Source organism: Vanacampus margaritifer, chromosome 17 (assembly GCF_051991255.1).
Source record: "Vanacampus margaritifer isolate UIUO_Vmar chromosome 17, RoL_Vmar_1.0, whole genome shotgun sequence".
In the NCBI taxonomy this organism is placed as follows: Eukaryota; Metazoa; Chordata; class Actinopteri; order Syngnathiformes; family Syngnathidae; genus Vanacampus; species Vanacampus margaritifer.
In genome coordinates this window covers 4,380,772-4,408,308 of record NC_135448.1, presented here as the reverse complement: position 1 = coordinate 4,408,308, position 27,537 = coordinate 4,380,772, and the positions used below count along the sequence as shown (strand labels likewise).

General features: G+C 39.5%; 1 protein-coding gene across 1 annotated transcript in view; it reads left to right on the top strand.

The window, feature by feature from the left end:
* The window catches only part of nxph1 (neurexophilin 1), a 61,755-nt gene extending 35,696 nt beyond the window's left edge, over positions 1-26,059 (top strand). Inside the window, exon 2 of the mRNA XM_077549417.1 lies at positions 23,756-26,059. Within this exon, the coding sequence (XP_077405543.1) occupies positions 23,756-24,511 (756 nt within the window). The 3' untranslated portion in view covers positions 24,512-26,059. The remainder of the gene's footprint in view (positions 1-23,755) is intronic.
* The last annotated feature ends 1,478 nt before the right edge of the window (positions 26,060-27,537 follow it).

Sequence of the window (27,537 nt, the reverse complement as noted above, 5' to 3'; positions counted from 1 at the left end):
TTGATCTTGACTAATGTATCGACTATGGATTCAGCTACGTGTGGTGATGTTCATGAATCATCTGTCAATATAATTTAAATGTGTACTTATTATTTGTAGTCTAGTGTTTGTGGGTTGAGTATGTGATTGATTTGGATTATTTTTTAATCATCTTCAGTGTTTTGTCTCTCTGACACTCAAATGTAACAATGTGTCCCACTGTGCAAAGCATGAGGACTATCTTGAAAGGGTGTCTGACTTCAAAAGCTCCGTTTTCTATCAAATCTCGACAACATCACACACGTTGTGTGGCCACTCAGCCGGTTGAGAGGCACTGAGGTGCCCAACGATCTGATATAAAATTAAAGGGCCAATTAGGCCTCAGGTAACGGGTAACAGTTCACATTTATCGTCTGCTCTGCTTTGATGAGGCGGAGAGAGAAAGACAGACACGGTATATAATCTGAAGCGAGGCGATCACTTAACAGCTTCCGCCCTCAGGCATCAGACAGACTGCACAGGGCTTTGATTTTCCCATTAGCAGTCGGACTAGAGGATCCTAAACCTACCTGACTTACTTATGATGTTCAAAAATGAGCAGTGTGTGTTCAGCCCTATCCCGGATTCCTTTTTCATGTATTTGGATAAACAATATTTTACTGTATACATTTTGGTTTATAAACCAATTGGATTCATTTTTTACGCATAATCCAAAAAAATGTATTTGTTGAACCATAGAGAGTTATAGTATCCCGTTTCGTCAAACTTTTGACAGGCGTGACATCACTTCCTGTCCTGCCCCTTCACTTCTGGTCCCGTCCCCATACCCAAATATGGACTTTCTACGACGTCATCCTTCATTCAGGTGGCTGAGAACATGTCCCAACATGTCCTGTTTTGACCCCGGACATGTTGGGACATGTTCTCAGCCATCAGAAGTATGATGTCATAGGAAGTCCATATTTGGGTATGGGGCGGAACAGGAAGTGACCTCACACCTGTAAGAAGTTTGACGAAAGCAGATACTATTGCTGCATTCGCGGATGATCGGAAATCTGACTTTTCCGAGTTCAAATCAGGAAGTGCGTACGGGAACGCCCCTTTGAACGCGGAAATTCCACTTACGAAGTCGGGAAAAAATGACCCGGACTTCAGGGACGGACTACGAGTGACGTCACTCTACAATGGCGACCCCTTTGGAAACACAGACCGTGAATGGCAAAACACAATTTACTTGAGTATAAAACTAGATAGCTTTCTTAATTCATAAATATTCTACACAAACTCACATAACACAACGTACGTGACAGTATGCCGCTATCTCCCAGCATGAATTTATACGGTGAACTACTGAACTGTATGGAATGCTTATGAAATAAGATACAAACAATAAATCAAGCAAAATTGTGAGAAGGCAAGTCTGCTGGAGGCCAAAATGACTTTTGAGGACCAAAATAAAAAAAACTATTTATCACTATCTGCCATTTTGGTTGTTTACTTTCGCCTTGAACGCTGGGAAAAAACAACTCCAACTTTCGACCATCCTTGAATGCAGCATCTAACTAACCATTTGAACCATGAGGAGATGGTTTAGGCAAAAAATACATATATTTTGCAACAAAAAAAATGACATAGGCCATTATTTTAAAAGGGTGACGGCATGCAACATAATAAAGTAGGTTCATGGCTATGTGTTTATGAGCTACCAGTTAACTAGGTATAAAACAAATACTGTATTCTTTTTACTAATATAATTTTTGGAAACTGAATTGAGAACACCTTGAGAGAAAATAGCTGTATGCAACTTTATTATTGTTAATCAATGTTCTCATCAATTTCACTTAGTGTTTAGGTCAGGGGTGGCAAAGTTTGGTTCTCGAGAGCCACTATCCAGCCTGTTTTCCATGTTTCTCACCACTAACACCTGATTCATGATCAGGATCGTTATCAGGCTAGATATAAAAACCGGCTCGCACTCGAATAGTGCTTTCTTCCATAATCGGTGATGAGGGAGCCCTCAATAGTAGCAACGACTGATTAGTATTATTATTATTTTATTTATTTATTTATTTTTATTATTATTATTATTTATTTATTTTTATATTCAGAATAATCACAACATGTTTTGGATGTAACAAGTTAGTGTTCATCAAATTCTGTAACATTTGGCAGCTCTGCGTTTCACTATTCATGTGATTTAGCATCACATGAATGAAAACACAAATTAGAAGAATTAAAATAGACACAACATAATTAAGAGATTTCTTCTTCATTCATCTAATAGTGAAGATGATTTCTGTCATATTTAATGAGTCATGAGTCATATTCTCTGGAAATTTTGAAGAGGAAGAAATTGCTCATTCATTATGAAAGCAAATAATGGCACCCATTACACACATGCTCAACAGCTTTATATTTTCACAGTGTATAATTTAATGCGATTTGTGTAAGTAATAATCCTCAATTTTGAATCCATAAAAGCAGAATAAGATGCAGAGGTGGTTGCTTAAAAGCATTTGAGTGCTTGTGTGATGAGGGAGTTGGCCCATTTATTTTTTATTTTTTTCAATTTTGAAAAATCTCATTAAGTGTGACTGAAGATTAGTTGAGTGGGACCAAAGTGGGAGTGAATGAACTCACAAAGGGGCTAAGAGGAGACTTTAGCATTGTTTGCAATTATTTATTTTGTATTGAAACAGCTCAGGGGGAAGCTTAGAGCAGCTGATCAGAATATCGGTGGATACGAGGCAAAGAGTTGCTGCTTTTCTACTCTACTTTTGAGTTATAACTTCCTCCTAAGGTCTGAGTTTGGCAAAAATATTTGGACCATTTGTTTTCTGACAAAATAAACTGATTACATTTACAATATCTTGCAATGCTGCTTTAAATTTGGCAAGCATATGAGAACAAGAACATATAGAATAAATATTATAGTTTGTATTTTTTTTTTGTCACATTGTCACATTTTTGTCCAGATATGATTGATAAAATATGGCTTTGCTCAAATAATCTGTTATTTGTATGCCAATAATAATAAATGTCCCCCCACCCCATGCATTTGTTGTGCCCCTAAAGAATGAGACCTGGTCTGATGGTTCTGGTGGAGGATTGAAACAGGTAATTGACTTTTTAATTCAAGAATATATCGTTCTAAATTCTATCAGAAACATCGTGCAATGCACAAGTCAACCTCTTATGGCTTGTTGTCCTTTTGAAATAACCATCTCAATCTCTGAGGGTTCATTGTGGTGGGATGCCCCCCCCAAAAAAAACATTTAAGTAAAATAAAACTCTAGATGAAGTTAAAACAATTCAAGCAATCCGTCGCAGTAAATATTTAAACTTTGATCAAATATATATATATATATATATATATATATATATATATATATATATATATATATATATTCGGTGTAACCTGAAAGTTTTAAACATTTAAAATAGAACATATTTATACGTTTTTGGGAGCAAATTAGTTAACTTGACTTACCTTTCGACTGCGAGCTGCCCTGCTCACAGTCACTGAGCTGAGCTGCAATAACAGACATCTATAGCTGCGATATTCTTGGCGCACACATGGCATATCACAGTACGAATGCGCACCTGCACACTGGTTATGTGCATCCCTGGTTATTAATCCCATAATGGGTAAATTCGTAGGATTTCTGCAGCAAGTATGAAAATAGCATGCAAGAAGACATTTGTAGAATAAATTCATTGGAAAAAAAAACTGAAAATGAAACTTTTGTCCATGCATAAAATGTGCAATCCTGTTTGCCTGCAAAATGGGGTCGATGCCATGGACTTCCGACTTCTGGGTTTCACATATCAGTGTAGTTTCCGGCCACTGATGGCCGCGTTCCAACACTCGCACCCCCACCCCTGCGCCCCCCAACCACGGTCTCCCGTCCATCGGCGGTAGAGCACAGGGCGTCTCAACTCTTTGAAAGGCTTGGGACAACTGAGACAGACACACTACACACTCGCACCCATCGACGGGAACACGCAACTGAGGGGCAAAAAGGCGGAAGCGCAAGAACTGGGATGCGGCCCACACCTTGCAAACAGGAAACGGAAACAAAGCTGATGCGTGAAAACCAGGAAGTCTCAAGTCCCACCTCCTCCCTGGCATATACCCCATAGAGTCCTGATTGAGTTTTAAATTTGACTTTTAAGATCTGATTCATCTGATTGAATAGACTTTCTTTACTTTGGTTGAAAACAGAATCGATAAAGGTCAATTCCATCCATAGACCGCTATGTTAGCAAGTTAAAATCTCATTTACTTAAATTCAGGCTGCAATTGTCATGCAAGGGTCATGTAATAAATGCATTGTAATACCCATACTGTGCACCCCTTTAAAGGAGCACAGATTGGTCCTTTTTTTGTGCTTCCCTCCTTCCTCATGTTTTCTTGTTTTTTCACTCCAAGAAACTCGGCAGCAAAAAAACAACAACACAAAGTTACAGACATACAGTACAGAGTGGGACAAATAAAAAAATGTTCAAAGTACAACATTTTGGAATAAATAATCAATAAAATTGATCAAACAGCCAAGCTATTTTTTGTTCTTAGTGTAACCGAAAGTTGTCAAGACTCCCATTCTTCTTCTTCGACGTATTAAAACGTCAAAATAAAGCTGCACAATACAGGAAATTGAATTTTGAATCACTACTGCCACTTGTGACTGAAAAATTAAACTGCACACTCTTCACCTTCTTCATTTAGACGCTGCACGCATAACATCACATCTGCAGACAGAGAGCAAGAAATTCGAACCCGAATCCAGTCTAAAAACTAGTGCCCACAGGCTTGCGGAGAACCCATTGTAAAAAGCAAAGGTGTTAATATGCTAATTAAAAGATGTTTGAGTCATAATGGACAAATAAAAAGGCGATTGTAAACCAAAAATTGGGCAACTTGCTACATAAAGCAGTCAGGTCACCCGTACAGATGCCGAGAAGTCTGTTGCCAAGTTGGCTCATTGGTGCTAGGGACCGGGGAAGTAATAGACAGGCCCATCAGATCCCACAGGCAACTCTTCAACAAGGATTTCAGGTTCCAGGCTCATTTGAGGTGAAAAGGGAATGATTCTGTTTGACAGTGAGGTAACACTAACCATTTGTTTTTCTTTGGTATTCAATAATAATAAAAAGGTAATTAATTGTATTGCTGGTTGTTGTGATCAGTTTTTGCTGATTTGGTTACAGCAAGATTTATAATATATATGCCAAGTCTGGAGCGGAGTTGTAGCGCAGCCACAGGGAGTTAATGGAGTTAATGGAAAGCGTAGAAGAAGAATCAGCGAAGAAGACGAACCACTGATTTGAATAGCCAATTGGCCAAGACTTTTGAAGACGCGAGGCCGCTGTATTACTTCTCCCAAGAAACGTTTCTCGGCATACACATTTACAGTATCAAAATTGGAGAACATTTGAGACGGTACTTTGTAGAAACAGCATGATTTATGATGTTTTAAATTTGTTAAATATAAACAAGAGGACTTCAGACATTTTACAACTTGCCTTAAATACATGTATAAATTATATGCTTAGTGATGTTTACAGGAGGAAACTTGTATATTTTTTGAATTAAAGAATTATAACTAATTCAACAAAAGATGCCTCTGCCAAATCTAATATTGGGATCTAAGGATCTGAACGATAAAAGAAAAATGGTGTCTTCAATTTATACAGTAGTCTGCTCGCGAGATGGGAGGAGTAAGATTGCCGCCCTATCGCTTCAACGGCTTGCATGGGCGTGTATGGGCTATCGGTATTCCAGTAATATATACAGATCAGTGAGATGAACACAGGAGAAGTGACAATGGCGGGTGATTCAAGTACATCATTCAAAATATTTTGCTGTAAAGGCATAAGCAAGCTAAGGAGGTTGCGCAAAACGACTATGACATGGCTATCTGCCGTTGTTGTTGACAGACTGGCAGTCACGCGAGAATTGGAGCATACGTCATCAAACTACAACAATGCGTCGTCATTGAGCTGCGACCACTACATCATCACTGAAGGAGAATATCCCTTAAGATAGATTGCATTGGAACATACGGGGTGCGTTTTTGAAATCTTTCCACTCTGGAGTTTTGGTAGTTGAATAAATACTAAGTTTAGAAATCAATGAAAATTCGTGTTTATTAATCATGTCTTAAGTATTGGCCACTTGTCTCATTTGTGATTTTTTTGAGGAAAGCTTGTCAGAAACATGTGGCAATTTTTCAGTCATAGATCTGACACTCAATGTACATTCCCATCAGATCTTACTGCCAGCCCATCTGGTATCATAGCTCTGTTTAAGCAGGTGTCTTGGTAAACCACGACCATGTGACAATGATCCAGTATGTGCAATGCCAGGAATTGGAGACGAAGCAGCTAATTGCTGCTAATGAGTTGGTTGGCAGCCTTACATGGATGCCATGAACATGAATTGGTATGCACATTTGGGAATAACACAACCTTGTACTTTGTAAAAAGGTTTGGGAATGTAAAGTGGTTCGTGGGCGTGCATTTTTCTTTTCTTTTGTCTTTTTTAAAAAAAATGTCTTACATGAAGAATTAATTCCAGTTGATAATGTCAATCACTCCACAGAGACTTTTTATTATCGAAGTCCTTTCCAGAAGTATGGCAGCAAGCGGCAATAGTTTAGTTCATAATTGTGTTTGGCATTCACGTGGGAAAGCTGTGAAGTAGCAGTGTTTCAGGATTTATGAGACGTGGACAATGAGGAGAAAATTAGATCAGAATGCTTTAGTCATATCTGAATGTGCTGCTTAATGTACTTGCACTGAAAACACATCTGAGAATTGTAATCTGTGTCACACAAGCTCAAAAGTGTTTCCCACACAGATTTTTTATTTTTTTTTTGGTTGATATATTTTCACTAGAAAATGAGCTTTGAAATACAGAGGCCTATTAATTTAATGTTATTTAGTTAGTTTGTTTCATTGTAAATACTGTATCTGTATACATTTCAGCTAAAAATACCTTTTACAGATAACGGACATAATTATTAAGCATTAATAATATTGTTGACAGCTTATGAGCAGATTATGAAATTAATTGATAATTATGTTTGATACTCGAATCGTTTAGCTACCTAAAACTGTCCACATACTAGGAATTTCAGTTTCTCAACAGTAAACCGATTATGTTTATGTTGAATCAAAATAAAACACTTTCTTTGGAGAACAACGATCCATGTTTTGTAGTAAAGTGCGATACTGCAAATTTTGATATCTAACCGATACCAAGTAAATGCAGGGCCAGTATCACAGATACCGATTCCGATAGATAATTATTGGAAATTTTATTAAAGCCAGAAAAAGACCCCACCCTTCCACCAAGTTACCATCCGATTTCACTAATTAACACTGATATTAAAATTATTACTAAGGCTTTCACATCTAGACTAGAAACAGTACAACTTCCCTCTCCCCTCCCCCTTCCTCCCCCTTGCTTCCTCTCCCTCTTCGCCTCTCCCCGCCCGTCCTCCGCCTCCCTGTCCCTTCTCCCTCGTCGCCCTTCCTCCTCCTCTCCCCCTCTCTCTGCGGCCCTGCCGCTGCCTCCTGCCCTTCCTGTCGTCTCCTTCCCCCGTCCCCTCCCCCTCCCCTGTCCGCCCTCCCCTAGGCCGGGGGTTCCATCCGTGGCCCGGGTCTCGGCGCTCCGGGGGCCGGGAGAGTGGGCGGGATCGGTGTTGTGCCCGCCCCGCTCCGGTGGGCACTTCGGGCGGGCCCCGGTATCCGGGGTCGAGCCCCGCCGGGGTCCCGCTGGGGTGGGTGGGGGATTGGTGGGCGGATGCCCGGTTGGGGGGGGGGGGGCAGCTGGTCACTCCTCATAACTCACTGCACTAGTTTTGCACAATACATTTTAGGGCACATAACACACTTTGGGGGGGAGTGGGGTAGGGTGGAGACACCGTCTCCGCCCTGCAGCTCCCCTCCAATTTTAATGCACCACACAACTGGGGTGGGGGGCGGGGTCATCGGTTGGGGCAGGCCACAGTATGGAGCAGTGCTGCGGTTGGGGTGGATGGCGGGGGGGTCGTGGGGGTTGTGGGCCGGTGGGGTGCCTGGTGGGCCTGCAGTGCCCCGTCCTGTTGCGTTGGGTTGGGGGCGCGGGCCGCGTTGGGGTGGGGGGCGCGGGCCGCGTTGGGGTGGGGGGCGCTCCTGCTCCTGGGTTTGCTCTCCGGCCGGTGGCCCCTGCGGGGCCCGGGGGTCGTCCTTTGGTGCTGCCGCGGCCTGGGGGGCCCTGAGGTGTTGCGCTTGCTCTGTCCTGGTGGGGGTCGACGGCTCCCCTCTTTGGTGGAGATTTTCATGCATGCCAGATCCACCACACCAGCATCTATCGAAACTCAGACACAATTTGTTTCTCCCTCAGGTCATTGATTCTGTGGAGGCGGGTGTCTGTGGATCTCACTCTGCTTCGTCTGTCCTTTCTACCTTTCCTCAGTTTCTCCTTTGGTCCCTTGAGGTCTCCCTGATTTGTTGGAATTTAGATGTCTCTGGGGTTGGTGAAGGACTCTGGTTAGTGGCCCGGTGGGTGGTGTCTGGTCGGTGCTGGGCTTCGCTTTTCTTTCTTTTTTTTGGTCCCTCTTCGGGTCTCCTGGCGGCCCCACGACTCTGGCTGGATTTTGAAGTGTTCGGTTTAGGTGAACGGTATGGGAATTCTTTTTTTTTTTTTTTACACGCACGCACGCACGCACACACGCACACACACACACACACACATACAAAAAAAAAAATATATATATATAAAAAAAATATATATATATATATAAAAAAAAAAAAAAGGGAGAACAATGATGATGACATGTCAAATGATCAATACTGAGCTCTCCTCAAAGAGAGAGAGAAAAAAAAAAAAGATAATTATTGGAAATTATGGTAAATAACATATATTTTTTTTTTGTTCAGTGACGTGCAGTTCTAGGTTTGGGTAGGCAGGCAGTCGCAAATTGAGACGCACACACCAATTACAAATTGGTGTGTGCGTCAAGTGTACAATGTCTCCTAGGGTGACCATATTTTCATTTCCAAAAAACGAGGACACTCAGCCCGACCACGAGATATTTGATACTCAGATACAAGATGCCAAACAGTCAAATTATTTTAACATATGCCTCCTCTGTATGGGTAGAAAAAAGAAGAAGAAAAAAAGGCTAGCAATAGCTATACCAAACACCATGTATTGTAAAGTGAAACAGCCAGTTAATCACAGAACATCCACAGAGCCAATCTTTCCTTTTGCACCATTCTTTGTGAAAAGTATGAATAATTCTTTGTCCCTTACTTTGCTGAAGATCCGGTAGTTAAGGCGTTTAAAAGCTGACGTTTTTCCTCAAAAAAAGCAGTGAAAATAGTTTTATATTCTCCAGAGTGGCATCATCTTACCGCTTTGCTGTACACTAAGTGTGTTTTGAATTCACTAATGCACCGTGCGAACATACGTTCGCATAGGAATAATACAGCGACGTAAAAAGGCTGTGTAACGATCTGCCGATTTGGGTAAAGGACTTTTCTACTGGGAAACTGACCACACATGCGCAAACAGAAACATTACAACCAAAACAAAATCTGTATTTTTTTACTTTCCTTAAGTGCACAGACATTTAAACAAATACTTAATCATATACTGTTCAGAAACTACAAATACAAAAAAGTAACAAAAAATTCTCCCTTCATCAATTATTTTTCAACCTAAATAAACAAGATGTTAAAGATTATTATGCAACAACAAATATAAAACATAAAACAAGCAACATACACACCCAAAAAATATTTTTCAAGTACAATACTGTATGTGTTCATCCAATCTACTACAAAAATGAGATGCTAAGTCACGTAACGGCACGGTCGAAACACAGGAGGGGAGGAGGGAGAGCGGGAGCAAGTCTGCCTGTGGCGACTGTGACATGCCTGTTATCTGTTTGTCTAAACCACAGCAGTGCATACAAGCCAAACTGAAACAAAACTACTAGATTGATATTATTGTGCCAGTATTGACCCAATATCTATACTGACTTGGTATCGATAATATAGATATTTGGATCCACCCACCACTAAATTTTTCCTACAGACCAAACTACTGTATTCTTCTTAATGGCATCATAATTGTGTAGTTTCTGGACTTATAATGCTGTTTGTTAGTAAAGGGATAAAAATGTAAACATTTTGTTGTTTGTCCAAAACATTGATTAATCAATTATTTAAATAATCATGAGTTGCAGCCTTAAATACAGGAAGGAAATAGTGCAAGTCTGCCTGTGGCAACTGTGACATGCCTGTTATCTGTTTGACTAAACCACAGCAGTGCATACAAGCCAAACTGAAACAAAACTACTAGATCGATATTATTGTGCCAGTATTGACCCGATACCTATACTGACTTGGTATCGATAATATAGATATTTGGATCCACCCACCACTAAATTTTTCCTACAGACCAAACTATTCTTCTTAATGGCATCATAATTGTGTAGTTTCTGGACTGTCACTTTGAGATAATGCTCTGTTTGTTAGTAAAAGGGATAAAAATGTAAACATGTTGTTGTTTGTCCAAAACATTGATTAATCAATTATTTAAATAATCATTAGTTGCAGCCTTAAATACAGGAAGGAAATAGTGATGCAATGTGAATATATCCACCATGCCTGCACTTGGAGTAAACAGTCGGCTGCTATCCAATTGTTGCTGCATTTGACAAGGTTTTGATGGTCTCAGTAGACATTATATTGTTAAGAAATGCTACTGCTTCATTTAAACTATGTGCAGTGCATTGCACTGTTGGGTAGACATTACTGAGGTGAGGTACTTCAAAGAATACCCTGCCATGGAGGTTTGGGGGGTTGCGGGGACAGCACAGACTAGCATAGTTCACCAGCATAGCAAACTGGTTTTGGTGTGTTTTCAAGCTGGTTGCTTCTGTGAGAGCATTTCAGTTGTGTTGACGAGCAAGAAAAAGAAAAAACAGTTGTGCATGCAAGCATGTGAGAATTTCAGTAGTGGGTGCAAGGTACGCCACAATTATGTCCCTGACCACCGCATACACAAAAGAGATCATTATTCACATACACGTTGCTTTGCATTGCCGGAAAATACAGTCCATCCATAAATTATCCATAGAGAAATAGTTGTATCCACTGTTTAGCTATTCTCTTGTTACGAATTGTGTATTTTGGTGAGCTTGCTGATGACTTGTAAAATACACTTAGTGTGTTACCTGTTATTACTTCAAAATAAACATGAATACACTTTAATGACAAAAATATTGAAAGGTACTGGGATTTTTTCTGCAATTCTTTTTTTAGTTTGTCTGGGATTTTCCCACCTCGATTAAACCAGACAAGCTGTTCCAAGGTCACACATTGATTTTAAGATAGAGGGACTGTATAACAAGTCTTCCACAGCACACTCACCCAATCATGCCTTTGTGGAATTTCACGGAGGGTCCTGTCCTAACTTCATAGCCTTTCTCTGACATATTATGTCATATTAACTCTCTCTTGTACAACTGAATAGCCTACATTAAAAAAACACACATCATTTTGGATTTTCTCAGGATAATGTAATGTAAACATGTATGCTGAATATGAACGGAGTACATGAGTATATTTATATTGGCAAAGTTTAATTTCCGTTGACCAATGGAATTATGACCCAATTGAATTGGCATTGCTACAGACATGTTTGCATTGTTAGGACATTAATGTGATGCCGATAAAACACACATTGTCAATGCGAGCGCAATTAATCATGCTAGAGCTAAGTTGCAAGGGATTTCACAACACAAACACAATTACACAGTATACAATTTCAATCAGTCTTTCAGTCAATAAATATTACCTGTATATACTATAGTAAGAGTCAGTACATATTGAGTTTAATTATTTTCTCTCAAAAAATCAAATAATCTGTAAGCCATTTATTTTTTAACAGGGATGTTGATAATTGTGGGAATGCTGGAAGCATGGAATGGTACTGCAAGACTAGCTGGTGCTATTGAGTGATTTTATTTTATTTGTTTGCATTTTTCCATTGGATATCATTAGTTCCACTTTCAGATAACACTTTTCCATATAATTTTCAATTTGCTTAAAAAATTCACGCCTCCCGGGTTTAAGTGTTTTTATTCATTTATCTTTCAACTCCAATTAGTATTTGTAATTTTTACGTAATTTATCTTTCAATTTACTTCATAAGCATTCAATTTAACATTTACCTATTAGCATTCAGCTTTCAGCATTCCCACGCAATTTCTGCAGAAATTGCACTTAGTCTAGTATTTAATATTTGTGTCAGGACGTGGTCTCTAATCCCCACAGATAGTTTGGTTTGCTGTTTTTATGATAGTTGCTTGGTGTCTGCCAACTGGCTTGCTGCCATTAGATTTTCAGTTTTGTTTTTTAATATGTTACATCAGTGTTTGATTTTTTGTTCCAGTTGTTTAACAGTAAAGACTGACTTTTTGTTGAGCCTTGCTTCAGCCTTCCATCACCACTAAAGTTGAGGGAGACTTGTGGAACATCTTATTTACCTTTGACCTATTAATGCTTATACTTACTAACATGTAGATAATTATACTAATAGTTACACTGGCTAACTTATATTTGTAACGGCCATAGCAATTACTGTCTACTGTATAACCATCCACTTAACAGTATCCACCCATCCTATCATTGTTCTATACCTTATTAGGGTTGCGGGTAACTGGAGCTTAGAAAAGGAAGTCAACCCAAAAATAATTCCTTACAATATGTTTTCTGTGCCCCCAGTAGTATAAACACATCATGCAGATGAATATTGCATTTGTGGAATATGAATTAAGTAGAAAAATCCACCTGTTTTTATCCATCTCAGGGAGCAGCATTTTTGCCACTTGCTGTAGAATGAAAATGACATCACAGTTGCAGGCACGGTTAAACATACGATAGCTCAAAACATATGGCAGCATGCTTTCATGCTAAAAATGCTAGTGTATGTTTTTAAAAAGGCAGCGGAGCAAAACTGCTGTCAGTTGTACTTGAAGTATTTAACAATGCACTCACGTAACTTTTGATCAATCCTCATCCACAAATCCCTCAACGTCCTCATCTTCTGTATTTGAAACTAACATCTGGGCTAGTTCTTCATCAAACACGCCAGGTTACCTCTCGTCATTGTCGTATTGTCAGAGTCAATCTCGATGCCCGCTTTTGGGAAAGATCAAACATTAGTGCAAGCAGACACGTTAGACCAAACATCCACACTCCATTCACAAATTGTGGCGTAACTCTTTCTAGCGAAAGCACCAAGACGTACATCTGTATCTTAAAATAGGAAACCCAGCTCTGGTTGAAGACTTGGCAGGCATGAGAAACCAAAAGATTCACATCATCTTTCAGCGGAGTTTTTTGGGTTCTCATACCTGCCAGTCTTCAACCATGGTCGGATATCCTGTATATAAGCAATATGTCAGCAGAAATGTTCCCACACAGACAGTCAAGCGGAGCGCTTCCCGAAGTCGCACAACATTTACAGGTTTTGGAACTCGGTGCACACAAAACTCGTACCTCACTACTAGGCGCACCATCGATTATTACGAAAATTTAAGACTTTTAAGTGCGTCTTATCGTCCTGAAAAAATGCTAATTGTGAATCTTTAATTGAACTTTTGGGAACTTTGTTGTTGTTGTTGTTGCAATGTGAAAGGAAATTTGTCAACATAGAGAAACCCCTTGTTATATCTCGGGGTGAACATACTGACTTCACACAGTGATGTTCCAATGAAAATTTAAACCTGCATCTTCTAAGTGTGGGGCAGGGGTGCCAACCACTATCGTACCGTGAGAATATTAATGAGCAAGGCGATTTTTATAGCTGTTTGCCGATAAGAATCCCCGTGCAATAATGCACTTGAGTCTTAAATTCAATGTCTACATTAATGCTGCAATATAAATTGCTACCTGACTTTACAGATGTGTTTATTGTAGATAGGTATCATTTATCTTGTACACATATCTATAGCTGGTATCTGTAAAAATCCTTTATAATTTAACATTACAGTAGTGAATAGGGCAAGCGCACACCATTGGTGAGTGACACAATGAAGCAGGGGCTGACTTTGGTGCCTTGCTCAAGAGTGCCCTAACCAATTAATTGTGGTACAGTATGTGTGGATGCACTCTAGCTTTTAATCCATTCATACATTTGTTTCTTATGTTTATTCTGTCCATTATCACTGAAACATAGCCAAGTTGAATTTAGTTGAAAGGCAGACTGCACCGTTACTGAGTGGAAACTGAACCCACACTTTAAAAACAGTTGTGTCAAAAATAACTAAATTTGGGTCAAAAAGGAACATAATCTTCTGGGCTGTTTTGTACAATATGACCCAAGTCTGGTCAAATTGACCCAAGTGGAATATCACACCCCAGCCTGGGTTATTTTCGACATAAATGTTTTTAGAGTGCATGCAGCAGCCTACAGAAGAAGCCAAGTGAATCCTTACACCAGGGGTGCTCAAGTTCGGTCCTCGAGAGCCCCTATCCAGCCTGTTTTCCATGTTTCTCTCCACTAGCACACCTGATTCATGATCAGGATCGTTATCAGGCTTCTGCAAAGCTTGCTGATTATCTGATCATTAGATTCAGCTGAGCTGCAGGAGGGAAAATGGAAAACAGGCTGGATAGGGGCTCTCGAGGATCGAACTTAAGCAACCCTGCTTTACAATATCAGTGACTGTTGTTTTTCCTCAAAACACAAACTCTACCAAGTAGTTGAGACTGAATCTACAGCGACTCTTCTTGCGGCGGCCTAGTCTCGCCTCTTAGTGTATCAAATTTGGCCTCAATTACTTGAAGATGCATTTAGTGAACAATCAATTTAACAGTGCTGGGCATGCTTGCCATTTATAGGATGAAAATAGAGCGAAATAAGACATATCCGCTTCTTTTAGGTAGCCTTTCTCTGTGATGTTTCTCTTGGGTTCGTCTCTTAATTCGTTGATGTATACATAATAAGTTAGAATACATTCTTAAATTGTAGCGGAATCTGAATAATTTACATTATTGCAGCATTTTAGACAATTTGTAGACTTTCTGGTCTGTGTAAATTTCAGTTTGACCTTACTGCAGTGCACAAAGAAAGGTCCATTAAGACATGGTTGGAGTTTGGTGTGGGAGGGCTTGAGGTGCGCACAGAGCTCACGCTTTGGAGGAATTAGAACAGAAATTGTTAAGAAGGTCGTCCTTGATCGCAGGAATGTTCATGTGCACGAATAAGCAAAAATGTTAACATATGTTTGGAAATAAAGCATTCCTAAAAAATAAATTTAATTTAAAATAAAAAAGTTTGATACCAATGACATATTTATTACCATTTTCTTACTATAAATGAGTACCATGCATTTAAAACTGTGCAATACATTGTTTATTTCTTGTTGTGTCTTGAAGGAATTTAGATCAAATTGTGATCAGTCGAGGCGGTGTCGTATTTATTCAGTATAAAATCAACAAATGCTTTATTTTTTAATTTTGGCCCCTTTATTTATTTATTGTAGTCATTGTGTTCTACATTATGAGGTCCAAATAAATAAAAGAGAAAATAAAAATGAATCCTAGAAATACAATTAAATAAATAAATAAATAAGATACAAATGATCAATCTATTGAGATAGTATTTTGAAAACGCAATATTTTTTTCCCCAATTATTGTTCCACGTCTTGACATGGTACAGCCCAAAATTTAAGCCAATCAGATGAATCCTCTTGGACAAAAGTATGACTCCTGTAAATGTGCACAATGCGTTCACATGTGAAGCAAACATTTTGAAATAGGAGGGGACGTATCGTGGTCTTTATGAAACCGAGGGGGACGTGTCTCTCCCCCCATTCCCAGTGCCATCTGCGCCCATGTCCAAACAACAGTAAAACATCCTCAGTCGCTGCACTGAAATTGAAAAAGACGTGGTAAATGTGTGGTGTCCTGTTTGTAGATTTAACTGGGGTAGAAATGAAGGAAACAGTGTGGAAATGTAATGTGTTTGCTTGGTACGCTGCATCACATTCCCACAGATGACATCGTCACATATTGTTTTTATTTAACATCCGCTGAGCGTCTGCATGCACATGTTCAGCGCCCACGCATGCCTCAAAGTATGCTCTCGACGCTGGCCCGAAATTAGGGATGTCCCGATAACATTTATTTGGACCCAAGTCTGAGTCACCTCATTTTGAAGATCCGATATCTCGGCATTGTATTAACTCTTTTACTGCCAAAGACGTTAAATGACGTTCTGCAAAAACCTACGGAGGAGCGTCAAAGACGTTAAAAGACGTCCTCCCATTTTTTTAAATTTTTTTTTTGAAACGGGTGCTGGGAAGGCTTGCGGAGCTCTCCTGAAAGTTTTAAGCAGGTCTCGTGAGCCTAATGACTATTTTTGGCCCCTAGAGGGCAGCGATGACTCTCTTTTGACAAGATCGGGTGGGCGTCAGTAGAGGCGGAGCTAGAGCGTTGAGCAGGAGATCAGAATGAAAAACAAAGGAAAAATGGCGGCCGGTCGCGAGGAGCTAACGCCAGAGCCGTTTTTTTCAAAGACCAAAAGCATCGCTAAAAGAGCACATTGTTGATGACGATGATCATTATCGATGATGAAGATGATGGTGACTCCGTGGTTGGAAAGCATTGACGCGGCAGTAGAAGACGTTAGATGGAGCTAGATGGAGGAGGGAACGGGCAATGGCGAGCGTTTGCAAGCAGCTCTACACTTACAAGACAAAAGGCATCGACCAACGCTAAAAGAGTACATTGATGACGATGATGATGAAGGTGAATCAGAGCTTGACGGCGAAAATGGAACCGCTGACGCGGCGGCTATGACGGTGTCGTAACGCGGAGCGCAACCGAGCACGCACAGGCGGACGTTCGATCGGACGACGGAGAGTGCCCCGAGTCCAATGCATATTCATCGGAGGAAGTGTGTACAGTCTGCTACTTGCTTTTTATTCCCCGGAAAAAAAGGCCGTCAAGAAAGTGTAACGTTTGCACGCAAAACGGACCAATGTGAAAGTGAAAGTAAACTGTTGTGCGAGTCCTGGCGTCTCCTTGCACGCAGGAGAGCGTTACAAAAAGAAAAACTGTATTTGAAACATCCACATAATTGTAAGTAGTACCACAGTTGCACACATTTGTAAATAGTTTGCGAAATTGTTTTGTCAAATTGTTACACTGTTGAATGGAAATAAACGCATTTTGCAATCAAAAAACACTTTTTCATTGTTGGTGAAAGCGTTTTATAGAAGTAAAGCACTATTTAGGTGTTTGTGGCATCATTCATGGACAAAAAGAAGTGTACAATTCACTAGAGTGCATGAAATAACATTGTTTCACAAAAAGCTCTTTTTCTCCGTTTTTTGTTTCAAAACAGAGAATTTCGGTGAAAGTAACCATTTTCTATTGTTGATTACTGAAGAACGGAATAAGGTAGAAACAAACTTTTTTTTTCTGATGAAAGATGAGAGTCCAATCTTTCATTTGGTCGGATGTGTGTTTCCATAGTCCAAACACAACATTTTCTGTGGACCTTGAAAGATCACTCAAAATGCTTAAATCGGCTGGCAGTGGGGACAACCCGTTTCTGAAAACGTCTGGCAGTCAAAGAGTTAACTCTTTGTTTGTTTCTACCTTATTTCGTTCTTCAGTAATCAACAATAGAAAATGGTTACTTTCACCGAAATTCTCTGTTTTGAAACAAAAAACGGAGAAAAAGAGCTTTTTGTGAAACAATGTTATTTCATGCACTCTAGTGAATTGTACACTTCTTTTTGTCCATTAATGATGCCACGAACACCTAAATAGTGCTTTACTTCTGTAAAACGCTTTCACCAACAATGAAAAAGTGTTTTTTGATTGCAAAATACATTTATTTCCAATCAACAGTGTAACAATTTGACAAAACAATTTCGCAAACTATTTACAAATGTGTGCAACTGTGGTACTACTTACAATTATGTGGATGTTTCAAATACAGTTTTTCTTTTTATAACGCTCTCCTGCGTGCAAGGAGACGCCGCAGGACTCGCACAACAGATTATAGTTTCACTTTCGCTTGTCCGTTTCGCGTGCAAACGTTACACTTTCTTGACCGCCTTTTTTTCTGGGGAATAAATAGCAAGTAGCAGACTGTACACACTCCTCCGATGAATATGCATTGGACTCGGGGCACTCTCCGTCGTCCGATCGAACGTCCGCCTGTGCGTGCTCGGTTGTGATCCGCGTTATGATGCCGTCATAGCCGCCGCGTCAGCGCTTCCAATTTCGCCGTCAAGCTCGGATTCACCATCATCATCATCGATGATGATCATCGTCGTCATCAATGTGCTCTTTTAGCGTTGGTCGATGCCTTTCGTCTTGTAAGTGTAGAGCTGCTTGTAAACGGTCACCACTTCCTCCTGCTTCATCTAGCTCCCCCCACGTCTCCTACTGCCGCGTCAATGCTTTCCATCCACGGGGTCATCATCATCATCGATGATGATCATCGTCGTCATCAATGTGCTCTTTTAGCGTTGGTCGATGCTTTTGGTCTTTGAAAAAAAACAGCTCGGGCGTGAGCTCCTCGCAGCCGGTCGCCATTTTTCCTTTGCTTTCCATTCTGATCTCCTGCTCGACGCTCTAGCTCCGCCTCTGCTGACGCCCACCCGATCTTGTCAAAAGAGAGTCATCGCTGCCCTCTAGGGGCCAAAAATAGTCATTAGGCACAACAGACCTCCTTGAAACTTTCACAACAGATGCGGAAGGCTTGCCAGCACCCGTTTCCAAAAAAATAAAAAATAAAATTGGATGACGTCTTTTAACGTCATTGGCAGCCCTCCGTAGGTTTTTACTTGGCATCTTTTAACGTCAGTGGCAGTGAAAGAGTTAATGGTCTAATAAAAATGGGTGGATGGAAACCCAACTGTAATGTCTGGGTAGAGCTGGCTTTGGTTGAGGGTCCCGATTGGTCCTGAGTGGATGCCTGCCCTTCCGCAGGCTGACCAATCCGGGCCCTCAGCCACTTGTGCCTGGCCCCAGGTATGACTAATCCCCTAATTTGTGTGGGTGCATTTAATTCCCGGGTGGTGATCAGTCCCTTGTGGGATCATTGCCGATTGTCACGGTCACCCCCGGAGTTTGTTCTGTCATTTTGGTTTTGAGTTGTACAATAAAATACAACAGTCTAACCCACACTCCTGCCGTGGTTCTCCTGCCTCTCTGCACTTTGGGTCCTCTACTCCACACGCCGACAGACACCACGCCGCTCCGTGACCACACCGTGACACCAACTACTGTCTCGGCTTTACATAATAAAGATGATAACTTATCTATTTCCAAATACCTCCACACAGCTGACATACTGAATAGCTATAAACCCAGAAGTTAGGTGAACGTTGTGCGCATCAACTTACGGTGCCGTTCTTACTGACTGGGACAATGCCGCAGGCGAAAAATAAAAGCCACTGTATCGTACTGGGATGTTGTTCCTGCGTTTTAAACTTTGTTAAAGCAGCCTTATCTTTCATTTCAGTCCTTTCCCTGCGACACGGAATTAAAACAGAAGTGGATTTGAACGATTCGGTGGGATTAAAGGCCACATTTTATTATCTGGAAAGGGCAGCACGCAAGTCTACAGTAGCATTTTACCTCCGAGGATTTCGTGTTGGTGCTAAAGTGTCAGATGCCCGAAACCGGAGGCTGTTCCCTTGAATTTACTTTATGCCGCCTCCTATTAGGGAATCTGTGTTTTTGATCAATGCTGCTGCAAGCAAACGAGCCCTCACCGGAAACGTGGTCAGTACATACTGGGATTATGACATGTGGACAAAAACAAAAACACACATCACACATTGACACTTTAGCCCCAACACAAAATCCTCTGAAGTGAAATGCTACTGTAGACATGGGTGCTGCCTTTTCCTGATAATATAATGTGGTCTTTAATTCCACCGAATCGCTCAAATCCACTTCTGTTTTAGTTCCGCGTCGCAGGGAAACGAATGAAATGAAAGGTAAGGAGGAAGAGCATCCTAGTATGATGAATATGATACATTTATTTTTCGCCTGTGGCATTGTTCCAGTCACTGTGAACGGCACCGGAAGTTGATGCACACAACAATCACTTAACTTCCTGGTTTTGTGAAAAAGGTCTATTTTCTTGTTTTATCGGCTGTACGGCATTCAGCCAAAAGTCTCACTGTAGCAAAGTGATGTCATGTTGCACGCTTAGCTGTGTGGAAAAAAGAGGTCTCACTCTGTGCCACTGCGTAACTCCAGATCTGATAAAAAGCTATGAAAATCACCTCATATATATATTTATCCGAGTCCTGATCGGGAGACAACATCGGCTCCGATTTCTGATCACGTATGGAATGGAGACATCCCTACCCGAAACACTGGCTGCCGAGTAATGATGATGCTTAATGCATCCGCGCCACTACATTCAAGTGAAAGTCTGCTTGTCTGCTTGTACATATGTGTGTGTGTTTCCACTTTTATTTATCCATATTTAGTTTTGGCAATTTTGGTCCTCCCATAGTACATGTGCATAGGACCTGTTAGCACAGACTCTATTTGCTATGGGCAAAAACTGACTGTCTGGCATGTACTAAGGTATCTGTGAGGCCTTGTCTTTTATCAGTGCAAGCATTTCTTTACCAGATGTACCATTCCCCCAGGTGAGTGCATTGCAGCTGGCAAATTAAGAAAGCTACCAAGCAGCTGGTTGCATCCTAAAACTTGCTAGATGCTGTCTGTGTCTGTGAACTGCACAGATAAACGTGCGCAGTGCAGAGAGCGAACCCACTGGACCAGGCAATTAATACAGATAAGAACACATTCATTTGTCATTCATTTTTCAAAGGTGTCCTGTCAAATCCCGTGAATAACATTTATTTATTATTATTTTTAAACCTGTGTTTAAAAACATTTACACTTAATTGGTATGTTTCAAATAGATATTAATTCATATCATTCACTCTGATAATAAAGGATACCAGCAAATCAAGGGATCCTATTATACACAAGTATCTGGAAAAAATAGTGTGCGTGTGTTGGATGAATTATATACAGGAGTGTGTTATTCTGATGTATTATTATTGTGTGTGTGTGTATATTTATATATATATATATATATATATATATATATATATATATATATATATATATATACATACATACATACATACATACATACATACATACATACATACAGGTAGTCCTCTAGTTAGGAACATTTGCGTTACTAACTACATTACACAGATACAAACAAAGGCTGACCGATGATCTAAAAAAGCTGTATTTTGCGTGCAAGTTAACATTTATTGCGCGCCACATCATACATTATGGTACAGTATTGTACTGTAGTGCCCCTCTCTGCCAAAACCCCACCGAGCAGCAGCGCGCCATTTGCGCAATTCAACTACCTCTCTGTCCACCGATGAACGGCACAGCCTGGAGCCTTGGCCAGTCGCCGGCCACAGCGCACGCACAATTCATGCACTCTATATTGACGCCACACTGTGAGTACATTTTAGAGGCTCTCCTTGAGGATATTCATAAAAAGCAGCCCTCTGTCATCTTCTTTATCGGCGTAGTAGCAAAACGTACAATATCTCTTCAGCTTCTAAATCAATTCAATCTGACTTTTCTTAAATCAATCAATAAATTTATGTATATACTGTATATTAGGGGTCTGCCCAAAAATCGATTCTCAGAAGAATCACGATTCTCATTGGGTGCGATTCAGAATCGATTTTAAATGTCCCAAAATCGATTTTATTTATATTATTTTGTACTGTCTTCCTTTTGTCTGTGTGCCTTTATTTGGGGCGCTGTTCATGTTGTACCCAATTTGGCCACTATGGGGCAGTGTGGTTCCACGTGGTCTAATACACTGTTAAGTTGTAGCCACATTAGAGAGTAGAAGGAAAAAGTCACAATCAAGTTATTACAATAAAAATTTAAAAAATCGAATCGTGAGACATTCAAAGATTCCCACCCCTAATATATAGATACATATATATATATATATATATATATATATATATATTGTCACTCAAAAGAACGGCTCCACACTGAATTATTATTTTTTTTATTGGCATAACTTGATCGTGACTTTTTCCTTCTACTTTCTAATGTGGCTATTAGACCACGTGGAACCACACTGCCCCTCAGTGGCCAAACCGGCTACAACATGAACAGCGCTCCAAATAATGGCACACACAGACAAAGGCAAGACAGTATAAAATAATTCAAATAAAATCGATTTTGGGACATTTGAAATCGATTCTGAATCGTACTAAATGAGAATCGCAATTCTTATGAGAATGGATTTTTTTGCACACCCCTAATATATATATATATATATATATATATATATACTGTATATATGTCTGTATGTATATATAGCACCTGTACAGTAGACAACAGCGACCCATGATAGAATTAAAAGACTTTGACAGCTACTCAGGTACTGTACAAAAGGGATTCTTGAGTGGAACAGACACTATTTTCTGTCTATTAAATCTGAAGGCCGTTAAATCAGGATCCGTTAAATTGAGCTTCCATTCTAGATGTAATTTTAATGCCAGACTTCAATATGTACAGGTAACTTACTACCAAATTTCTCTACATATATCAGTACGTGAAATTTTTCATAATGTCGCTATGGTAGCTTTGAGGCAAGTTAGTTTGAAGGTATATGTGATTGTTAACGAACTCTTATTTTCCCTGTATTGATCCTAAGGCCAACCCATAAATTGCAAAAAACTATCATGACTGATTGTCTGTCATACCGGCATAAATCAGCCAATCAATGCCAATACTACATACACATCCACCTCCACTGTATGAATCTAACTGCACTCAGTCGACACAAAAATGAAAATTCTAGCGTTCATAAATCAATTCATTCAATGAGCGCTCTTTAGTTAATAGGGTCGTTTTTACCTGCTGAACAGTCCTTTATTTCTGATGGAAGTTAATACTCGTTTCTGTAGAAGCAATACGTTTTACTAAGACTTTATTCCTTTGTCTCTTACACAACAAGCTGCTTTTTTGATTGCTTTACCATTGAAATGGATGCTTGCACTAGTTCAGACTGTTATGCAAAAGGGTTTCAGGTTTAAGTCTTGGTTTGCTTAGGGCCATTCTATGTGGAGTTTGCATGGTTAACTTTAGACTCAAAATTGCCTGTTGGTAAAGATTCTCTGTGTCCTATTTTTATGTTCTTCCTCATATGAGGGGATTGAATCCATATTGCTGCTGGTAACCAGGTAGCTTTAACTAGTCCCCCCCCCCCCCCCACACACACACACACACACGTTAATAGATACAATTAATATTTTAAAACTGTATTTCTGGTTTATTTGGGTTATCTTTGGCCGATATTTACTTTTGTTGATCTTCAACGTAGGGAAACCGCAAAAAAAGTAAGAATTTGAGAGGAAAGCAGGTACTTTGTTACGACACTGTATACTTGATTCTGGGGAGAAAAATAGAGGCAACTGCAAAGCTATCAATTTCTCTGTTTTAGATTTATAAGTAAAATGATCATTTTGGTTTTACAATACAAACAATGATCAAAATACCCCCCCCCCCCCCAAAAAAAAAAGGTAAAAAGGGTCCAAGTGTTTTTGTTGTTGGTGGTGTTTTTTTTAATCCATATATGTAGTACATACAGCATGAAAGTGTAAAACTCATAACAATATTGATGATTCTACTTGTTTCTCTCATTTTCTTTTTCTCAATCAGATTTCAAGTATCCACTCCTCAAATTCAGAGATTGTAAAGTCTGGGAGCCCCAAATCTACTCTCAAGCATATATGGACAGAAAGCAGTAAAGACATGTCCATAAGTAGGCTGTTGTTACAGACTCTGCATGGCAAAGAGAACAATACCGCACTGGACCTTCGTTATGATACCCCAGAGCCCTATTTGGAACAGGATCTGTGGGAATGGTTGAGGAACTCCACAGATCTGCAAGACTCACGGCCCCGGGCTAAAAGGCGGCCTATGGTCAAGACTGGAAAGTTTAAAAAGATGTTTGGCTGGGGGGACTTCCACTCTAATATAAAGACAGTCAAACTCAACCTGCTGATCACCGGCAAGATTGTGGATCATGGTAATGGCACGTTCAGTGTCTACTTCCGCCACAACTCTACAGGTCAGGGCAACGTATCTGTCAGTTTGGTCCCTCCAACTAAGATAGTGGAATTCGACATAGCGGCTCAACAGTCCGTCATTGATGCCAAGGACTCAAAGTCATTCAATTGCCGCATAGAGTACGAGAAGGTGGAGAAGGGCGCCAAGAACACCCTCTGCAACTTTGACCCTTCCAAGACATGCTACCAGGAGCAAACCCAGAGCCATGTCTCCTGGCTGTGCTCAAAACCTTTTAAAGTTATTTGCATCTTCATTTCCTTCTATAGCACTGACTACAAATTGGTGCAGAAAGTGTGTCCGGACTACAACTACCATAGTGACACGCCCTATTTCCCATCTGGCTGATATATTAATACAAACAAATGCAATATCGTTGATGAGTGAGACACAGACCAGGGCTTCGACCCACCACTGAGGAATGTGTATCAAATCCCTCCCCTGAATGTTATGTCTTTGGAATATGTTGATATCAGGGTTTGATTGATTGGAGACCAATAAGCCACAGAAGTAGATATATGTGCATAATCCAATGAGGTCTAATATACGATATAATGTCAGATTATATTTTTTCTTAATTTTTTGGTCATACTCACAACTTTATTATTAACACATCAGAAATCTATTATCTAACTAAAGCAGGTATAAAGACATCATTTAAACAAATGTTTAAAAACATATATATATATATGTATATATGTATATATATATATATATATATATATATATATATATATATATTAATATTATTAGTCCGCACAGTGCAGTTGAATATACTGTGAAGATTCTAACGTGCGTGTAATGTTTTAGTATGTGAGGTAGTCTGTATAGGGTTAAAATGGGTTTGAGCATATGCTGCCCAGCAGAGTTTCAGTGTTAACACTAATTATTAAGATTTTACTCTGGAACACTACCACTCCTCAGATGTCTTCAGAATGCTATTACTAGTGCAAACAGATTCTCAGCTGAGTGGCCACGATTACCTGACTGTAACCTGGTCAGTAGGTAGTTTTGGGGAGATGGGACTCACGCATTATCACTTAATATTACACATGTTATAGAAATGTAATGTATTGAATTCTATATCTTATTGCCTAATTTGTATACGTAAATGATTTGTATTGTAAATAATTTCTCCTTCTGCTTATGTATACGCACCCCCGTGAGCTGTCCGTGTTACTCCTTTCTTGCTTAGTCTACTAGCCCACCCATTTGGTGCTTGTTCTTGGATCTTTTATCAAAGAATAATGTTGTTACCCTAGATGTGATTTGAAAACAGCAATCCTGTACAGAACCTCATGACTGATTACATAAAATGTGTCTACATAAACCCTCCCAGATTATAGTTATGACATGTGAACTACTTTAAATATAATAATAATAATGATAATGATGATGATAATAGTAATGATAATGATAGCTTTGATTTATATGGGGTACATTAAGGGTTTACTCCAAATGTCTGTCAACAAATCCCCAGGCTAGACGATTTCCCCACAGAATCCTATAAATATGTTTGGCTCCTTGCTATCTCTCTACTACTTAACATGATTTCCGAAGTGGGGGTACATCAACAAATAAGTTTAAATAAGGCAATATTCTGCAAGCTGAAAATTTAAGCCTGATGACCCGTGCTAGACTATTGTCAATTGTAACCTCAGGGCTTTACATTTAGTTTCTGTAATGCTACCATATACCATATCAAATTGTATGAAATCATACACCTACTGTAGCTACTAAATATAAATAATATCACAGTAAATGTACATGTTACATCTGTTTGAAACCAGAGAGTGTTTTTTGTGGACACTGTGAAGAATACAATTATTCATTACAATTATCTTTATTGCCAGAAAACGTTGGACATGTACATATGAATAAAAATATAGTAAATTGTATTGTCTGACTGATTTTTGTTTGAATTGTGTTGTTCTGTATTGTCCACTAATCATGCACTCTGTTTGTTCATTAATGATTTCTCATTATTATTAACAATTATTTAACAAGGAATATATATATATATATATATATATATATAGGCATAGGCATTTTATGCATGATCAATGACGGTGATCGCCTGTAATGTCATAATTTGCCTGATCGATTAATGTCGTTATTGATCGGATCCACAAAATAGGACATTAGAGCAAAAACAACCTCCTTCACTCCAAAGTTGTTCTGTGCTAGTGTATGTGGGCGTACGAAAGCTAATCTATTTTTAGTTTTCTTACGTGCTGCGAATGCGGAATGGCTTAGCGCTGGGAGTCGGAAGTTCCGTCTTTGCGCCCTCAACCATCCAATCACAAAGTATTAGCCTTTGTGTATTTTTATTATTATTACTATTATTATTATTATTATTTACTAGTAAAAAGTCTGAAAAACATTTTATTTACACCAAGTAAAAGAACTACAGTATTTAATTTTAACATCTCTTTAATATCTTTCATCAATCAGCATAAGTAACGTTAACTTCTGGTCATGCACATTCAGCCAATCACAGATTTTCCCACATACTTCGACAGTTTGCAAAGTGTATGAAATAATTTTGTACGCGCTACCTTTTGTTCAAAAGCAAATAAGAGCTAACAAATATTTTTTTTCCACAGTAATGCCTTTTGTACAACCTCTTATTATCTTCTGGGAGGCACATGTGTCATTTCCAATCCAGGGAAAAATTGTTGGTTGAATACAATTAACTAAATCAAAATTTGCCGGGGGTATGAATAATTTTGGGCTTGACTGTGTGTGTGGGTGTGTGGGTGTGTGTGTGTGTGTGTTATATATAAAAGCTGTCAAATGATTAATGTATGAAATTATTTTAGAATTTTGATTAATCTATTAATCATTTAATTAAAATGGTTTCTTATCAACATTTTGTGCTTGCCAAATTTAAAAAGCACAATATTATACACAATAACACAATAAAATATTGCCAATATTTCAATATCAATATTTTTTCGATATATTGCCCAGCCCTAAATCATACTCACTCAACCAGGGGGTGGGCAAACTCAGTTCTCGAGGGCCGGCGTCCTCCAGGTTTTGGATGTTTCCCTTCTCTAGTTTGCTCACACCTGCACTAAACATAACCGGAAACCAGAAATTAAACAACCACGTCTCCGGTTTGGGAGCACCAGTGAGGTAAAATTATGTGCCGCCGATACAGCTCAGCACCTTATTTTAACACTCCGAGGTACTGTACATAAAAAGCTGACCTACTTAAAACAAAAAATAATTACTCTTTTAACATACAACAACAATAACACGCACGCATAAAACAAACCCCTCGCAATCAACTTGGGAGCAGTCCGAAGTTTACCAGTCGCGGTAACAACACGGTGCACTCCGCCTCCCATTTGTCGCGCAACGAGTCT